At 25.8% G+C, this 20,781-nt stretch overlaps 2 protein-coding genes across 2 annotated transcripts in view; one reads left to right on the top strand and one right to left on the bottom strand.

Moving 5' to 3' along the window:
* Positions 1-20,781, top strand: part of LOC125820909 (probable serine/threonine-protein kinase PBL23) — a 53,089-nt gene that overhangs the window by 2,844 nt on the left and 29,464 nt on the right. The window lies entirely within an intron of this gene.
* On the bottom strand, positions 1,002-2,961 carry LOC125820871 (12-oxophytodienoate reductase 1-like). The gene is made up of 4 exons (XM_049500294.1): positions 2,879-2,961; positions 2,182-2,453; positions 1,964-2,113; positions 1,002-1,594 (listed from the first exon to the last, which is right to left on the bottom strand). The coding sequence occupies exons 1-4, from the start codon at positions 2,959-2,961 to the stop codon at positions 1,002-1,004; spliced, it is 1,098 nt and encodes a 365-aa protein (XP_049356251.1).

Here is a 20,781-nt window from a genome sequence, read left to right as displayed (position 1 = left end):
GTCTCAGAGATGGAAACCTTATTCTTGTGGAGAATCTAGAATGAATAGTATCATCCTCTTCAACATACTCCGTGGACCACTTGTATAGCACTAGAATTTCTGGACAAGGCAGCTCACTAAAGGGTGGTAAGCACGAGCAGTTCTTGCAACCGATAATTACATTAGAGACAACATTTTTCAAAACTACTAAGTGATTCATCTCGTCTGTCAGAGAAACCAACGGTCATTGTATGTTTATAATCTTTTGCATTTATTTCGAATGAGATTCTCCTCGAAATACCTTGTTAGTTTTCCTCATAATGTCACATAATTTAGATATATATCAGCATTTTCAAATATTTGAATTATTTTGAGCCGAATCTTGGTACGCATACTCGTTCCCGAATCCATATCTACAATCTTAAAATTTAGACCGTGAAAGATCTAATCTCTAGATCCACATCCCTATCGGAACACCCACACCCGAGTCTGAACAACTTAATTAGGATATATGTGTTTTTGCTTTTTTTTTTGTAATATGTTATGAATGAAGAAAAGTTTCTGCTGAACCTTATTTTCCCTCACGATGCCTTCGGTTCATTCTTCTTCATTTCATCATTATGTTGTGTTGTTCCAAAAACTAAGCATAAAATTTCTGGAGTAGGGGTAACTTGGTTGGCGGTATATTGCAGAATACGCAGGAAGCTTCTGTTGAGAAGATGAAACACGAGTGGAAAACTGTTGTTGTGGTTGAAAATAGGTAGAAACGTTCTGCTAGTAAACTGTTCCTGAGAAGAATTGCCTGAACTTGAGTTGTGTCTGATGTAGGTAATTTCTTTTAAAGATTTCCTCTTACCATTTGAAGATATGAACATTGATCCAACTTTAAATACTTCACTGCCTTTATTACAACGAAGAAATTACTCAAATGATATATAAGTTCAACGTGGATATTAGTTAATCTCATCTTACAAACCCCCTACATCCAGAAAAAGAGTATCATATCTAGTGCTTCCTCGGTGTCATATTGTGGTTTCTAGAAATGGATAGTCAGTATAGCCAACAACAGGATCAGAAGTATAGAATGTTTCCCTGTTATACTTATTGAGAGGTGCATCAAGCTCAAATCTCCTTGGTAAATCCGGATTCGCTATGAACATACGTCCATATGCAACAAGATCAGCTCGGTCTTCAAGCACAGCTTTGTTTCCATCTCCTCTATCGTAACCACCAGCTACAATAAAAGTACCTTTAAATGCCTTCCTCATGGGTATAAGGCTTTCAGGACATTCAACTTTTTCCCCAAGTGTTTTCATTCTTGGCTCAACCATGTGGCAATATGCAATGCCATACTTATTCAAGGATTCAGCCATGTAAAGTCCCAAAGCACTTGGATTTGAGTCTCCTGAATCCATGTAATCAGCAAATGGGGAAAGCCTTATTCCGACTCTGTCAGCTCCTATCTCATTTACAACTGCTTCAACTATTTCAAGTGCAAATCTACAACGGTTCTCTAAAGACCCTCCATATTGGTCAGTTCGATCATTGACTTGGTCTTTCATAAACTGGTCGATTAGATAGCCATGAGCTCCATGGATCTCAACCCCATCAAAACCTACAATTGAACAGATTCACATAAGCAAACTTAGTTTTGAGTAAAGGTTCTAATTTGAAGGCGGTGCTGATCTGAAAGAACAGGAGAAGATATTCAAAGCACACTCTTAAAATACATAATAAATTTACATATTTGACAAAAGTTAACCTCTTCCCACATAGTAAATAAGTCCCAGAATATGCGTGTGCTTTTCATTCTTAGCTTTCAAACTCATGATCCATTTTAGCACTTGCTGACTTTGTTTTCTTTTTGTCTTTGGTTTCATCTAATACATATGGTAAATATGGAAGGAAGATTTTCTAGTCCACAGTTTCAGACAGAATTAAACAACTTTCCTTCATAATAGAGAGCATGTCTAGTAAGTTTTACCAGTTTCAATAGCATTTCTAGCAGCAAGCCGAAAATCGTTAACAATTTGAGGAATTTCGTCTGTTCTCAACCGCCGTGGTGGTGGAAATTGTGCAAATTTTGATGGCTTGTCTGTGCAGGAGATAGGAGCTTGTCCATTGGGTTGAAAATCTGTGGTAAGAGTCGGTTAAGAAGTTGGAAGCATCAATGTGAGTATATAAAGTGAGTTAGGTAACTACCTTTGCTAGAAACCCTCCCTGTATGCCAAAGTTGGCAAAAAAAGATTCCTCCTTTGGCATGGACTGCACTTACAACTGGTTTCCAGGCCTCAACTTGCTCGTATGTCCATATACCAGATGTATCTTTGTACCCATGGGCAGTGTCAGAAATTCCACAGCCTTCTGCTATTAAAAGACCTCCTTTTGTAGTTCTTTGGGAGAAATAAAGGATAGCATGTGGTTGTGGAACATTGCCATATGATCTTTGCCTTGTTAACGGCGCCAACACAACTCTGGAAAACATATCAAGTCTTATAATAACATTTTATTCATTCTTACCTAATGGATTTAAACGATCCATCAATCAAAAAGAAGGGCTTAAAATTATAAGATGGACGAGAAATTTGATATAGTTGTCAAAATACTCTGCTCATCAACAGTTTGAATACATTAGGAATATCATCTAAGCACCAAAACAAAAAGAGACAAACACAAGCTCAACGTTAACTTGATGGAAGAAAGTTTCAAGTTTATTTTTTTTCATCTAGTATATTGCGGACATCAATTTGTGAAGTAATTGCTTCTAAGTATCACATGGGAATCTTTTAATTTGCACAAATAAGAAAACGATGAAAATAAGAAAGAGCAACCAAAACGGTAACTGAATATTCATCAATTCAAAACACACACAAAAAAAAACATATGGGGTAGAAAGTACCTATGAGAAAGCTGAAAGTTTCCCATTTCATAAGGGCTCAATAGAGGGATGTGTTGTTTCCCTTCACCTGATTTGTTTTCCATTTTGGACTTTTTGGTGAGAGTAGTCTTTTTTTATTTGTGCAGCTATGACATATAAGAGCCATACATATTTATAGGAAAGGAGAAAGTATAATATAAGGGAGTGGATCATGTGCTTAGATTCATTGCTTTCTTTTTTAATAATATTATAGATTATAGATTCGGTATACAATAAATTACAAAATTTTGGTATTTTATTTTTTACAAAAAATATTTGAAAAATTAATATTCAGTGGCGGATCTAGAATTTTAAGGTTGTGGTGCTCTAAAAGTGACGGAGCGGATCTAGAATTTTAAGGTTGTGATGCTCTGAAAGTGGCGGAGTCAAAAATATAAAAAAGACATGTTAACAGTGAGATTCAAACCCAGGCTCAACAACACTAAAAGAGCCTTAAACACCCACAAGAGCCAATAGACCAGTCAAATCATTTGTTCATTGGATGCTCTATGTTAATTTTATACAAATACCACTTAATTTCTACATAAATATCATATCTATCTATATATAATAGGAGAAGAAAAAATGCCTACGTGTCAGCACCACAAAAAAAGAGAATTTAAGAATTATTAAAATTATTTTAAAATCTAAAAGTAAAAAACTAAAAATTGAAAACACTACAAAGATAATGAAAAATTCAACAGGCAGTTTTTACAGCTTTTTTTTAAAAAAAAATCAAAAATTTACAGTTACCTTAATTGTATATATCTAGGAGAAGAAAAGATGACATGTCAAAAGAAAATAAAAAATGAAAAGAAGATTAAAATTTTTAAAAGAAAAAGATTACGAAAACTGTAAATAAGGATAAATTTGCAATTCAAATTTACGTGAAACTTTAACTGCCATTTTTGAATAATTAAATAATTCAATTTTTCTTATCAAAGAAAAAAAAGTTACTGTTTCAGTTTTTTTTTTTTAAAATTAAATGTATAAACGGATGGAAAAAAAAGGTACTTATCTATCTATATATATTACTATATTTATTATCTATAAAAAAAATTACTATTTTGTTTTTATAAAGATTTTAAAGTAATTTTTACAATTAAACTTTTTTATTCAAAGAAAAAAGTTATTGTTTCAGTTTTTTTTTTTTTTTTTTTAAAAATAAATGTATAAAACGGATGAACAAAAAAAGTACTTTTATCTATCTATATATATTACAATATTTATATATAAAAAAAACTAACCTACCAACATGATAAGTATTGTTTTAAAGTTTAAATTGAAATCAGTTATTTTGCTCTATTTTGCCTCCTCCTTTGTAGCAAATACACGTACATGCCTCTCTTTAAATAGCATAAAAAATAAAATATTATATCAAGGAAAAATTGTAGGCAACAAATCCACATTTTTTAAAATTTGAAATCAGTTATAACTGCTCAATACAGTTTTAAATTTCATCATTATAGAAAAATTATTATATATATATATATATATATATATATATATTCCTGCAGATCTTTTACACAACAAAGAAGCAATAGAAATATTTGTAGGTTAAACGCACCTAAGAACAAATCTTGGATTCAGTTAGTATATGCTACAGAAAGAGAATTGACCGTTAACCATTCTTCAAATTCTTGATCATTTATTTCACATACAATTTGGTAAAGTATATGTACATTGATTGATATTTTTCGTTCTTGAAGTGTTTGCATATGTATTATAAGGTACATTACATTAAATTTACTTAATTTTCAATACTTTTTAATCCGTAATCATCTTGAAATTGCTATAAACTCACAAATATGCCAACTCCTATTTCTTATTGGCAACCATATTAAAATTTATCTAATGCTATGGAAAAAAAAAATTAGTAGAACGCATACAATTTTTATATATAAATTTGGTTGAAATTTTTTTTAAATATTTTTTCTTGCTTTTTATTTATCTAAATGAAAAAATATCATGTTAGAGATGCTATTACTTGGTTTTGATTTCTTCTCTTAAGAGTTAAAGATCATGATTCAAATTCTATTCATACATTTGAATTAAATATTTTAAGAAAATATCAAAAAAATTATGACTTTGAATTATGAAATAAGTTTAACTTTTAACTGTTCTTCACATTTACAACTTCTACATATATAATAACTTTCTTTTCAACACAGATTTTTAATGCAATAAATCATAAATTTCAGGAAATTATAGTAATTGAACTCTAAAATTTTGGATTACTCTTAATAGAGTGGATTGAGTTTTAAAATTTTGGAATGATAATGTTTACTAATCAATATACTATATTGTATTTTCGATAAGTCTATTGCATTTTGATGTTGAGAAATAGGCCTCTTGATATGACAGAAGAAGAAATATCTGAATTAGAATTGACCAAAATAATGTAGACTTTAAATATTACATGTTACTAAGTGATTACAATAAATTTCTAACTTTATCCTTAGATATTCATTTATTTATATATTAATTTGTTTAAAATATGAATTGGTCCCAATTAAAATTTTGAAATAACATATACACTATATGTTAAAAGAGTACAATGTATTTGAATTTTTTACCTATTCCTAAAAGTAAATTTTCTCGGGATTAGAAGAGATTACTGAAAAAAGAAAAAATAAAAATAAATAAATAAATATATATATATATATATATATATATATATAGGCTTTCAAGCACATTTTTCTAATTAAATCTATCTATCTATATATAATAGGAGAAGAAAATATGTCTGCGTGTCAGCACCACAAAAAAAGAGAATTTAAGAATTATTAAAATCTATCTATATATAATAGGAGAAAGCGCCACAAAAAAAAAAGAATTTAAGAATTATTAAAATTAATTTAAAATCTAAAAAAAAAAATAATTAGAAAACACTACAAAAAAATGAAAAATTCAACAAGCAGTTTTTACAGTTTTTTTTTAAAAATAAAAAATATACAGTTACCTTAACTGTATATATCTAGGAGAAGAAAAGATGACACATGTCAAAAGAAAAAAAAAAGAAGATTAAAATTTTTAAAAGAAAAAGAATAAGGAAAACTGTAAATAAGGATAAATTTGCAATTCAAATTTACGTGAAACTTTAACTGCCATTTTTGACTAATTAAATAATTCAACTTTTTTATCAAAGAAATAAAAGTTACTGTTTCAGTTTTTTTTAAATAATTTAAATGTATAAAACGGATGAACAAAAAACGTATTTATCTATCTATATATATTACCATATTTATTATCTTTAAAAAAATTACTATTTTGTTTTCAAAAAGATTTTAAAGTAATTTTTACAATTAATTTTTTTATCAAAGAAAAAAAAGTTACTGTTTTAGATTTTTTTTAAAAAATAAATTAAATGTGTAAAACGGATGAACAAAAAAAGTACTTATCTATCTATATTTATTACCATATTTATTATCTATATATTATCTATTAAAACCAATTACTATTTTGTTTCTAAAAAGATTTTAAAGTAATTTTTACAATTAAATGAGAAACAATTTGAAAACAGTTCTAAAATAGGGTGTCTGATTCCTTTTATTGGGGCGAAGGTTATCATAATTTTAATTTTAATAATAATAATAATAATAATAATTAAATTAAAAATTAAAATAAAAGATGACACATAAAATAAGTTTACCATTTTAAAATTGAATCTTAATAGTATCTATAAGTGTTAAGTTATACGTATAGCTGAAGAATAAAATATATACCTATTTTAAAAAAAGACTAAACAAATAAAAAAAATTCATAAATGAAAGAAGAGAGTAATAGTAAATTAAAAATAATTTATAATTTAATAAAGATAAATGCTGATAGATTAGTTAGTGGAGAATTTTAAGGAGTCGTTTTAGTGCCCCATAACAATTTCAAATTTAAAAATAATTATTACATATGAAATTTTTAATTTCAAATTTTTTTTTTAAATTAAAATTATTTTTAAAATGATTTTAAATCGTTTAAAAATTCTTTTTAAAATGTTTCCACAACTTCTAAATTTAATATTTACCCAACTTTAAATAAATAGATTGCTGCATTTATATATAGAATGTTTAATATATTTTAAACATGATAAGAAGAATAATTCATTTATATATAAAATCCTTTATTAGAAAAACTAATAAAAACATCTGTAAAGCGGTAGTCTATATATCTATATCTCATTGTTAACTTTTAAAATTGCCAAAAAAAAAAAAAAAAGTTACAAATTGCAAACAAAAAAAAAGTTACGTAAAAATGCAAACACTAAAAATAAAAATTGCAAACACTATAAAAACATTTTATCATCTTACGCTTACAAAAATTACAATTTCAAAACTGAATTAATCTTTATTTAGAAAAAAAAATATTTATCCAATTAAATAGGAAGTTTTAAAACTTCGTTTTCATATTGCTAAAAATTAGGATCCCATAATTAACCAATTCCTTTTGAATTTTAAATTTTAAGTCGCCAATTATATAAATAAGTTACTGATAAGTCCTAATTAAAAATATCTGGTCACTTTAAAATTTCATTAACTTTAAACGTTTGAATTAAGATAAATAATATTTATCTATATCTAGCAAGCGTTAAATTCAATCTTGAACAATATAACAATTATAAGTCATTTAGCAAATTTAAGAATTCACAATCTTCACAATATCATATAATAATAACATTAAATTAAGTTGAAAATTGCGATTCTAAAATATATGGTACAAATTTTAATTTTCAATTTTATATTTTTTAAAAAAAAAAAGAATACAAGAAAACTATTATTACACATAATATATTTAAGCGGATAAATTCAAATCAACAACCTCTCATTCATATCCATATGTTTTCTGATACAATTCAAAATTTAAAATATCGAATACAAACTTTGAGTAAATGGTTGTATTAATTAAGATTACTTTTACCTTTAAATTAATTTTATATTATATTTTTACACAAATTTAATACGGAAAAATATTTTGATTTTAACTAAAACATCTATCTATATATAAAAGGAGAAGAAAAAGTGACATGTGTCAGCACCACAAAATTTGTAGATATATTAAATAATAAATAACAATTTAAATAACAAAACATTTAAAAAAAACAGAAATTAAAAACAATTTTTAAAAAATTGTTTACGTTAAAAACTGTTTTAACATAATCTTTTTTCTTTGTTTAAATAAAATGAATATTTTTTTTTCCTAATAAAATGCTAACTGCCTTTTTTAAAAATAAATTTTAAAAATATAAAAGTTAAAATTGAAACTAAAATTAAAATTATACATGATATATAGATAATGATGCTAAATTTTAGGTTCAAGTAACAACAAAATACTTAAAAATTAAATTCCTTTAAAAAATGAGCAGTTTTTTAAAGATTGGTTTCCTTTTCTTTTAATAGACTATATTTCATACATAAAATAAATAAAATAAAATAATTCAAAGACCAAAAATAGGAACTTTAAAAAACTTCTACGACATAACTTTTAACAATATTCAAATATACTCAAATTCATTTGCCATTTATTTGAAAATAAAAAAAAATCATTCTGCACCATAATTACAAATACCAAAAAAATATAAACCGCCAATTTATTTGAAGAAAATAAAACCTCTGCATAATAAATTTTACATAAATAAAAAAAAATAAAAAATAGAACAATTTTTTTCTATATACAGAAACATATTGATAATAGACCATCTCATCCACATCTATCTATATATATATATAGAAAAATGGCATATGTGTCATCCCCACAATTAATCTTCAAATTTCAGTATTTAAAATCAATTTAAAAAGAAATATGTTTTTTTTTTAAAAAAAAACACATGTCAATTTTTTTATACAGTTAGAATGAGATATGAGATATAATTTTAAATTTCAAAAACACAACTGCATCATTTTGAGGAGCATAAATAGGATGTCTCTCTAACAAACAAACAAAAGGCAACAAAGAGCATTCTTCTCTTTCCAAACAGGAAAACTATCGGATTGTGATGAGACCAACAAAAATAAAATAAAAAATAGGTATAGTCGATCTTTTTCTTCTTCTTTTTCTTAAATATAAGCTTTTCTATTTCTTTCTTTTTCTTTAGGTTTTCTTATGAAATTGGTTTTTCTTAGATTAAAGATATGTAAAATCAATAATCTATATAATATAATTTTTATCAATATAATTTTTATGCAAGCCAATGTCTAGGAATGCCGCAGGAAATGTTGCAAAAGAAATTTGCAATGAAACAAAAAGATTAAAATCGTATTATTGGAACATGATTTTTCCTTAATAGTATTTATTCTTATAAAGAGTTTCTACTATTTATTGATGTAAATTTGTTTCCGGATTTTAACTATATAATTTTATGTATATATTATTTATGATTGCTTAAAACAATAATACTTATGATTTTATTTCGACTTTTTAGATAATACAAGTTTAGACTATCAAAACGGGGATGCCTACAACGAGATGATTTGCGTTATACAAGATATTTCTATAACTTTTAGGATTAAAATCTATATATGTCATCGCCAGAAAAAAGCAGTATTTAAAAAAAAAAAAAATTGTCTTTGAAAAAAGAAGAAGGTGTATTGGTAGTTAATTATTTCAAAATTAGTGGAATTAGTTTAAAATTTATGTATACGTGTAAATTTACACAGCAATAACTATTATAAAATTTCGAATCCTAAAAAAATACTTAAATTAAAATTCAAAATAGAAATGCTAATTTTTTTGTTTTTCAAGTTTAAAATAAAAAATCTTAACTTTGAAAATATAAAAATAAAAAATACACGGAAGTTCTGCATCTAAAATTTTATTTTTGAGCCTAATTATTTTATAGAACTATCAAGCATTATCTAATTTTATGGAACTATCATAATATTTATGATCTAGCTAGCGTTAAATTCTATCTTGAACAATATCACTATTATAAGTCATTTAGCAAATTTAAGACTATTCCCAATATTATATAACAACATTAAATTAAGTTGAAAATAGCGATTTTTAAATATACGATAAGCTTTAAATTTTCAATTTTTACCTTTTTAAATTTGAATTCAAAGATAACTATAATTACATATAATAAGCTTTATCGGATAAAATTCAAATAAACATCCTCTCATTTATATGCATACGTTTTCTGATATAATTCAAATTAAAATTTAATATATCATCTACATACATTGATTAAATCTAATATAGTGATTGTACTAATTAAGATTATTTTTAAATTTATATTATATTTTACACAAATTAATACAATAAATAATATTTTGAATCTTTTAAATTTGAATAAACATATATAAAATGTTTCAACATGTTATTTAGTCTTATGATATCAAATATTTCATATGGAAGGTTAGAATTGATAAATTATTAACATAATTTTTTTATTCAAACTACATAAAAGAATAAATTTATATATATATATTAATATAATAAATTAAATTGTGTACTAATGATATTAATCTAATATTGCTCAAATACACAAGTTAATAATTTGTATTATTATATTGTTATTACAATAAATTAAATATATTATTTAAGTGCATTATACATTTTATTAGTTATTTTTAATTATAAAATTATTACATTTTAAATCATCCGCTCAACGCGCGGGCACGTATACTAGTATATATATATAAAAGAGAACCCGGAGTCCGCCTACGTGGCGCCACCACAAACCAGAATTTCTTTTTAATTTATTTATTTCCAAAACTAGTCTTCTCCTTTCATGAAAAGTTGTGATAATTACGAAAAGTTGTGACTTTTATTGAAAAATTATGACATTGATTAAAAGTTGTGACTTTTATGAAAAAATATGACTTTTATGAAGAGTTGCAACTTTTATGAAAGGTTGTAACATTTATGAAAGGTTGTGACATTTCCGAAGAGTTATAACTTTTCCAAAGAATTGTGACCTTTCCGGTAAGGCACAATAAGAATTTGTTCACACTACCCTTTGTTGTCTATAAATAGAGGGGTTTCCTCTCATTTTAAAACAACGAAAATTCTGAACTTCTTCTTCTTCTTCTGCACAATTAAATATTTGATTTTGAACTTCTTCTTCTTCTTCTTCTTCTTCTTCACAATTAAATAATTGTGTACTTTGCTCCTGTTGAGTGGCTCACTGACACTATTGTTTTTGGATCCGGCTCTTCTCCATTTCTCTTCTCTCCATTTTCTCCAAGTTTTAGTTTGGATTGGAGACACATGTCAAAGTTTAGAATTAATGATTGAGATCTAATTTATTAAAGCAAAGTCCTAACCATAGTTATTTACTTCCATATATTTGCTTCTTAAATATTTTTGCAATCCAACAATTCTAGATTTACATTATATTTTTCCTAAATATATTTAAAAGAATTTCTTTTCTTAATTACTTGAGTAATTTTTTGCTGATTTTTTCCTTTTTTTTTTCTAACGTTTGCCATTTCTCAAATAATATTTGCCAAATTAAAAATTAAAAATTGTGAACTGATGTTTTTTTTTTTAATTTTAGGAGTAATAAATAGTCACTCAACTTTAAATTCTTTCTTATTCCCTAAATGGAGTCCATATTGCTCTATAGACACTGTAGCTCTTAATATTCTATTAGAATAATAAAAACGTTTAACTGTATTATAATTTTTTTCAAAAAAGTAAAAATATTTAGTAAAAGTTTTAAATATGTATGCAAGGCAGTAAAAAAAAGTTTTAAATATATTTAGTGAAAATATAATTGATTGCAAAAATATTGAAGAAGTAAATATATGGAAGTAAATAACTATAGTTAGGACTCTACTTTAATCAATTAGATCTCAACCATTAATTCTAAACTATGACATGTGTCTCCAATCCAAGCTAGAACTTGGGAAAAATGGAGAAGAGCCGGATTCATTGTTTTTATATCATTAAACTGGTGAATAAAATAGTTTTATCCTGAGAGGATCTATTTCTATAAACCTCGGGTACCAGAGGGTAATTATTTTCTTAACACTGTGCATTCAGTGGACTCGATTTTTTCTTTCTATTTCATTTTATTGTTAATCCTGGTATATTTTTTTTACAGTCATAATTCATGCTTATGATATTAATTGTTGTTTTTTAGTACATTTTAAAACTTTGTTGTTTATGTTTTTGTAAAGTTATTGTTATAAGTATTTTTTTAGTACAGACTCTATGTAAATCCAACTACTGTAGATTCACAAATAATTTTTTACAGAATACATTTATTTACAACAATCTCCAAAGAAATCTTTTCTTCTCCAAGAGATCAAGCGTAAGAATTTATATGATTTTTGTTGTTGTCATAATAATGTTAATATTAACGGGAGTTAAAAAAAATAGAAAGTCAAATGATAGAATTAAAACTAGCAATTAATTACAATTACATGATACACAATAATGACTAATCTCTCATACCAAAGTACTTTTTAAAACTTTTTTCCTATTATCCCTTACTTCTCTTTCATCCTTTTCAAAGATCCTTAGTGTTTTATTTGTGCACAACTTCAATTCCAAAACACTATCATAACTATATTATATACGAAATTTGGATTTTTGAAGATTGCATTTTAATTTTAAAATACATAATGACTACATATTACTTATTGGTATATCATATGATTATAAAACGTTTTCTCTTGATAAACACATTAGTTATACACATATATTATTAAAAAATATTTAATATTTTGAAAGTAATTGATAAGTTATACTAACGAAATTGGCAAGGAAGAAAATTGAGAAAAATATTTATTTGACTCTCTAATTAAAGACAGTATGTAACTATGAATATATATGATAAAAATAAACTAACCATTGTAAAATTTCAAAAGCAAATTAATGAATCTGTAAAATGAAATTATGTAAAGTGTAAACTAGGAGAAAATAGTGTTATGATTTGTAATTTTGCCTTTTCTTTTAATAAAACAAATGGTAAACTACAATTGAATAACCTATGTACTCTTAAAAACATATTTATATAAAATAACTATAACATTAAAATATAAGAAAAGTTCTATTCTAATTTTTTTTAATGAAGAATGTTCTCTATTTACTAGTATATATATATTTCAAGACGCGGTTAATGGGTGCTCGAGCATTCGGCGGACTCCATGTGGATCCACCCCTTACAATATTATACACTTAATATGTAATATTATACAAAATTATACTTAAGAGGTATTTTCACGCCCATAAATAATAATATCCAATATTATACGAAATGAACATCATTTTCTTCTTTGAATTCAAATGTCAGATTCATTTAAAAGCACATAAAAAAACTACATCAAATCACATTAACACATATTTAGGCTCATTCATATGTAATTGATCTTTTGCAACAATACTCAATCAAACAAAGCTAATTTGTGGAATTTTCAAATTTTGAACCTTCGAGCTTTTACAATGATTGTCTATGACTTCAACAAAATGTCAATAACACTTCATAATAACTCCAATAAAGGAGATGAATGAATGACTTAATATGTAAATTTCTCCAAAAGCAATTGTCATTACCAATTACTCAAATTATATATAAGTATGGGACCATTTCATTTCAAACAAGCAAAGTAAATAAATAAATTAATTATCATCGCTACCACCACAAATATAACATATGTAACTGTTTATTTTATTTAATGTGGAGGTCGTTATAATAATTGAGAAATATAATATTGTTTAGTTAATTGTTGCATCCTTTTTTACGTGGCTACCTATTTTAGACTTATTTATATCTTGATTATTATCATTAACCCACATTACTATTCTTATATTTATTTTATTCCCTTTTCTATTTTTATTCTTTCATTATTGAATATTCTAAAGTCCACTAAACGATCAAACCCTTTGCATTACGTAAAATCTATAATTGGTAAAAAGAAAAAGGAAAGAAGACACAATTGAATGGATGTGCAAGAAGAATACATATGAGATAACTGAAAGTTTTTCATTTTAGGGAAAAATGATAAATATACCCCCTGAATTATCATAAATGGTATGCAGATACCCCGTGTCATATTTTTGGTACCCCTACCGTCTAAAAACTAGAACATATATACCATTTATACTAACGGACATACACGTGTCATAATCTTATCCACCGACTCAATATTTATTAAATATCGGATCGACGCATAAGATTGCGTCACATGTCCCTATTTACTCTTCCGTTAGAGTGAAGAGCATATATGCTCTAGTTTTTTATTGACAGGGATACTGATATCCCAAAAGTATAACGCAAAGTACATGCATACCACCCCCATTTAGGATTAATTACTTGAGTGGATCCTTTTTTAAAAATAATTACTTATTTTAGATATAATCTTTAATTATTACCATTTATAGCAATATAAAATAATACTATATATTTTATTATATTTTTCTCTCTCGCGCCTCTTTCTCTTTTATTCTCTATCATTTTTATAATTTTTCTCTCTTGCTCGCTCCTTTCTTTTTGTTGCTCTTTCTCTCTTACTTTCTTTTTGTTGTTTTTTTTCTTTTTGCTGCTCTTTCTCTCTCTTTCTGTTGCTTTTTTTTCCCTTTTGTTTCTCTCTCTACTTTCTTCATAGAGTAGTGAATGATTCGTAGAATGAATAAAATTTGTATCAATAATTAATTAATTAAATAAATAATTTAATCGTAACAAATGAAGTGACATAACAAATTGCAAAATGAATTAAACTTGAATTAAAAATGTATTACACACATATTAAAGTTGAATTAAAAATATATTACACACAATGATCTATAGAGTAAATTAAACTTGTATTAATAATGAATTAAACAAGTAATCCAATAGTAACAAATAAATAAAAAAATTGCAAAATAAATTAAATTGCTTTAAAATTGTATTACACAATATTAAAGTTGAATTAAAAGAGAGAATTAAGAATGAATGAAAAACGTAACTAACAAAAGACAAGACAACGATCTATAAACTAGATTAAACTCATATTATTCATGAATAAAACTTATATCATATGTATCTTAAAAATTATCTTTGCTTTTATCACTAAGAAAATGAGCGATGGTTGCAATATGTATTAAAAATGTATTGTGCATATCTTATAAATGTATTATTAGTGTGTTACCTAAATTATTCTTGTTGGTATCCGTAAAAAATGAGTAAAGTGTGCAATATGTATTATAAATGTATTATTCATGAATAAAACATGTATTATATGTGTCTTATAAATTACTTTTGGTTTGTATCACTAAGAATGTGAGTGATGTTTGCAATATGTATTAAAAATGTATTGTGCATGTATTATAAATATATTATAAGTGTGTTACCTAAATTATTTTAGCTGATATCATTAAAAAGGGAGTGAAGTTTGCAATATGTATTATAAAGGGTGTGAAGTTTGCAATATCTAATACAACTTTAATACAAATGCGATATAGTTCCGTAAACTTCATCCTTTTCGAGCTTCAATCCAATATTTTTCCTAAAGCAATTCTAAACTTAACCAAACCCTCTTAAAATTGAGATATAAACTCCAAACGATATTTTCAACTATTTGTAGGAACAACCTATCAAAACTAATCGCAAACGAAAGAGAAGTCAACGATTCGTAAACTGAATAAAACTTGTATCAATAATTAATTAGACAAGTAATCTAATTGTAACAAATGAAGAAACATAATAAACTGTCAAATGAATTAAACTTGAATAAAAAATGTATTACACGCATATTAAAGTTGAATTAGAAGCGAATTAAACATGAATGCAAAATATAGCAAATAAAAGAACATTATGTGATTTGTAAACTGAATAAAACTTGTTTCAGTAATGAATTAAATTAAAGAAGTAATTCAATCATAACAAATCAACCAATAAACTGCAAAATGAATTAACTTGTATTAAAAGTGCATACACAAATATTAAAGTTGAATTAAGCATGGATAAAAAATGTAACAAATGAAACACCAGACAATGATCTATAAAGTGAATTAAACTTATATCACTAATGAATTAAACAAGTAATCTAACAGTAACAAATAATAAACTACAAAATGAATTAAATTTGCATTAAAAATGAATTATACAATATTAAAGTTGAATTAGAAGAGAAAATTAACAATAAATGAAAAATGTAACTAACGAAAGACAAGACAATAATCTATAGACTGAATTAAACTTATATTATTCATGAATAAAACATGTATTATATGTGTGTTATAAATTATTTTAGTTTGTATCGCTAAGAACATGAGTGATGTTTGCAATATGTATTACAAATGTATTGTGCATATGTTATAAATGTATTACAAGTGTGTTATTTAAATTATTTTGGTTGGTTGATATCACTAAAAAGGAGTGAAGTTTGTAATATGTATTATAAATGTATTGTTCGTGATTTTAATACAATTATGAAATATATCTTATACAACTTTAATACAATCGCAATACCGTTCCATAAACTTCACCTTTTTCGAGTTTTAATCTAATATTTCTCCTAAAATCAATTATAAACTTAACCAAATCCTCTTAATTGGGATATAAACTCCAAACGGCATTTTCAACTATTTGTAGGAACAACCTATCCAAACTAAGGTCTCAAGTTCAAAACCCCTTGCCAGCGAAAGTAAGGGGTTTGCCTTCTGGGTCGAGCTCATCAAACCAGGTTTGCCTAGTGCGAGTTACCTCTCCTATGTGGTTTGCAAGCTATTGCATAGGAGCGGGAGTTTTACCCAAAGGGTAGCGGCTGGGGGTTTTCCTTGTCATCAAAAAAAAAAAAAAAAAACTAAACACAAATTCGTAAAATTCAAATAATGAATTCAAAAATTGAATCTTTATAATGACCATCAATGGTGAACTCTTGTTTTTATAATTTTAAAAATTTGAAATTTCTATTTGAGAAGATGATATTGTACAATTTTTTGATTTTTCTATTCCTCTTCTCGTCGTGTTTTTGGATAAAAATAGTGAAATATGGGCAAAAACTGATTTAAAAACAGTTATTTGAATGAAAATTTCAAAAAAAAAAAAAATTAAAAAAAAGAGGAAGAGAAAGAATGACACAGAAAGAGACGACAAAGAAGAAGAAAAATAAAAAAAGAAGAGGAGGAAGAGAAAAAGGGCAGAGAAAGAGGCGAAGGAAGATAAACAGTACAATTTTTTAATTCTAAAAAAATGTTATATTTAGTTAGAAAAATTATATTGCCATAGATGGTAAATATTTTTGTAATATTGCATATTTATGTGATTTACCCTACCATTTACGATAGTTTGAAGATATATTTTTTTTCCCCTTCATTTTATAAGGGTTCAGTAGAAGGATGTGTTGTTTCCCTTGAGCAAATTTGTTTTCCATTTTGGGATTTTCTTGTTTTCTGTGACGGTACAACTTAAACCACAGATAAGAGATTAAGGACTCGTTTGGTAGGTGTATTAAATAGAATAGTCTTTGGATTAAAATTTAATCCATCTAATACATTGTTTGGTTACATTATTTTATTTAATCCATGAATTGCTTATACATTATATATGGTCTTATTTTATCCCTAGTAAATGGAGGGATAACTAATCCAAGGTTTGTTAAACCTTGGATAAGACCCCTAAATGACAAAATTATCCCTTTATTCATTTTCCTAAATTTCTTTTGTAATTTAATTTTCTTTTTATTTATATTGAAATAATTAGAAATATTCTTTTTAATTCTCCAAATTCTTTTAGTGTAATTTAATGATTTCACTAATATTTTTTTATTCAATGTAGTTCGTCAATTAACCACTTGGACTATTTTTTTTTAACAAGCTTTAGCTATTGAACAATATAAGTAGTCTTAAATCTATGTTAAGTCTAAGATATACTTGACCAACAAAAAAAGTGGTACATCATATATATATATATATATATATATATATATATATATATATGTATTTAGCTTAACTAGTTAAATGAAACAGAAAATTCTAAAAAAAAAATATTGTCCCACAACAACTTTGATTAATTATTATCCGGGTAAGGGACTTTGGTATAAAATTGTATAAGTATATTTTTAGATCTTCATTTTTGATAAGTTTAAACTCTTTTGTCAACATCCGGTTGCCATATACAATAATTATCATGTTAAAATTTGTAAAAATAAATAAATAAAGATTTAGCTTTTTTTTTACTATGAATTTTATTCAACTGTTGCGTAGTATTAAATTCTTGTTATTAATTATGCACAAAAAAGAAAAAAAATTGTTTCAATTTATATAACACTCTTTTTCTTTGTTGTTATTTTCTAATTTTTTTTTACTGTAGTGTTATGGTCCGGTTATCTACCTTGACTCAATTACATGAAATAAACAATCTCATAATAACACAAGGGTATAATAGAAAAGAATTTTTTTGTAGAGTTTTAAATCAAACACAAGATTAAGTGGGAAACAATGAACCAAACACTTGACAAAAAATAATCCCTACACTACTAATCCCTGCATTACTAATCCCTGCGTTACTAATTCCTGCATTACTAATCCCTGCGTTATCAATGTTTGTACCAAACAACCCCTAAGAGGTATGGATATTTATTGGAAAGGATGATTGGTGTGGAGCCACACAAATGGTCCACATCCCTTATTTCGCTTTCTCCATCTACCATCTCAGCCGCCCTAAAATGAAGCATCTTACTCCCTTTTCTTCTTTACATTTATTGCTCTTCTTTTTTAAAAACCGTCTGTATTTTTTTATGAGCTCAATGACCCGATATTTATTTTTTAAAGGAAAATTATCATATATCATATATTACTATAAATGAGAAATATTACTGTAAGTGAAAAAAAAAGTTAAAAGTTAAATTACGATTTTACTCCTACTATAAATTAAAATGTTATAAAAATATTTAACTATTTAATTTAAATATTAAATTGTATCGTTTTAATAAAAATGTTAATGACTTTGCACTTCCTTAGATTAAACTCATTTAAATCGATACATGAATCAAATTCACATTAATAATCAGTTTCTCTTTTTCTGTAAAAATCAAGAGTATTTGAAGAGTTTTTCCATTAAATAAATTTGATATGGACTAAAATCATTAAACTAATTTAATGCAAATTAATTTTATCTATTCAAAGGTCATCCTAGCTACTCCTATAAAATGCCTAGCATGGTCTTCATGTAAATGATAAGAGGAGGATGAGAGATTATCATGCAAAAAACTAATCTTGCTCATCATTTTGTATGTGCAGTAATTTCCTTTTGTTTTTATCCGCTCCTTGTCCAGTCAAAGTATTTTATATGTGTTTTTTTTTTTTATATATATTTTAATATACTTTCTTATGATTTTGTTTTTCTATTGAAATATCTTGTGTCCTACATGAAGAAATCAGTGATATACAATTCATGTTCTACCAATAATTGATGAAAGATTAATTAGTTAATTTGATATGTTTATTTGGCTCTCGATATGACTTTTTTTTTAAATAAAAGAATCCATATCCTAATAAACTGGGCCACCGAATTGGAGATAAATGATGGATCATAGTATGTGATTTTGAGGTTGCCTTTTTATTTAACTTTTCGTTTATATGTATAATCTATTGACCTTATTAGTCTATTATTCATGTGTTGAAACATTCATTCCTCAAATTGACCATATATAATTATATATTATATACCTAGAATAAGTCATTTTGAAAAGTTTGTGTTGCTCAATTTATATTAACTATTCAAACGTCTATCTACTATGATGAGAAGCTATTTTTTGTTGATGTAAAATTTTAACGATGGCTGAAAAATTGTCAAACTCCAGTCTCCAGATTATTTGTTGGATCCATAAGTAGTTAAGTAGTAATTGTCCAAATTAGAATGTCTACTTTTGACATAGAAATATTATTTATGAGAATGTGATGCATTCTTTTGCCTGATTATTGAATGTTAATTATTACTCATACCTATAATTTTTTAATATCAAATGGTTTAATCTTTTGTATATATTATAATTACTTATTAAAAGTGAAAACTCGAAAAATTATCATTTTGCCCTTACACTAAATCAAATACCTAATTAATAAAATATTATAAATCATTAACATACACATTAGAGATTCAATAAATGTAAGATTAAAAAAATAAAACTACATCTGCATTTGAATAGTAATTGTCCATTACTATTCAAAATTAAAAGTTGAATATGAAGAGTCATTCTCCACTATTATGTAACTGAGCGAAGTAACAATACTCACTCAAACGAAGCTTATTTGCAGGAATTTGATTTTCAAATTTTGAAGCTTTGTGATTCAACAATGGTTGCCTACGGCTTCAATAAAATGTCAATAGTACTTCATAGTAACTCTAATAAAGGAGATAAATGAATGACTTAATATGTAAGGGGTCATTTAGTAAATTGTATTATCAAAAATAATGTAGGTATTAATTATGTGTATTAATAATACCTTGTTTGTTATAGTACTTTTATTATGCTATGCATAACTAATGCTTTCCGATGTTATACTTTTTTTTATGCTATGCATAACTAATGCTTTCTGATGTTGTACTTTTTTTATGCTATGTATAACTAATGTTTTTTTTTTGGTTATATACTCTATACTAATACTATGAATTTCTAGGTATTAGTAACGCAAAGAATTTAATGCATGCATTAACATGTTTAAATACCCAACTATCCCAAAAAGGCCTAACCCATCGGTGACCCCTTAAAGTTGGCACGACGTTTCACTTAGGCACGTCAAGTGGTCAATGTTCATTTTAGACACCTCATGTAGGGTCTTGCTATATCATTTTGACACTTTTTGCTTACATGTCTTAGTGAGTGTAATACACTCGTTGAGTGCGCGTGAAAGACCTTTTTAATCATTTTTTTAATTTTTTTTTCTTCTTCTTTCCCATTATCAGCCACCATTTCTGCAAACTTAAATATCCAACTTGTTGAATAAAAATAATTATAGTAAAA

Source organism: Solanum verrucosum, unplaced genomic scaffold (assembly GCF_900185275.1).
Source record: "Solanum verrucosum unplaced genomic scaffold, falcon-dt-bn FXZP01000289.1, whole genome shotgun sequence".
Taxonomy (NCBI): domain Eukaryota; kingdom Viridiplantae; phylum Streptophyta; class Magnoliopsida; order Solanales; family Solanaceae; genus Solanum; species Solanum verrucosum.
Note: the sequence above shows the minus strand (reverse complement) of the source record. Positions and strands in the feature narration are given on the sequence as shown.

Coding starts and splice junctions, on each gene's coding strand:
- LOC125820871 (XM_049500294.1), bottom strand. CDS start 2,961: ATGGAAAACAAATCAGGTGAAGGGAAACAACACATCCCTCTATTGAGC. Junction 2,454..2,878: donor AACTTTCAGCTTTCTCATAG/GTACTTTCTACC, acceptor TATGTTTTCCAG/AGTTGTGTTGGCGCCGTTAA. Junction 2,114..2,181: donor AGGGAGGGTTTCTAGCAAAG/GTAGTTACCTAA, acceptor CTCTTACCACAG/ATTTTCAACCCAATGGACAA.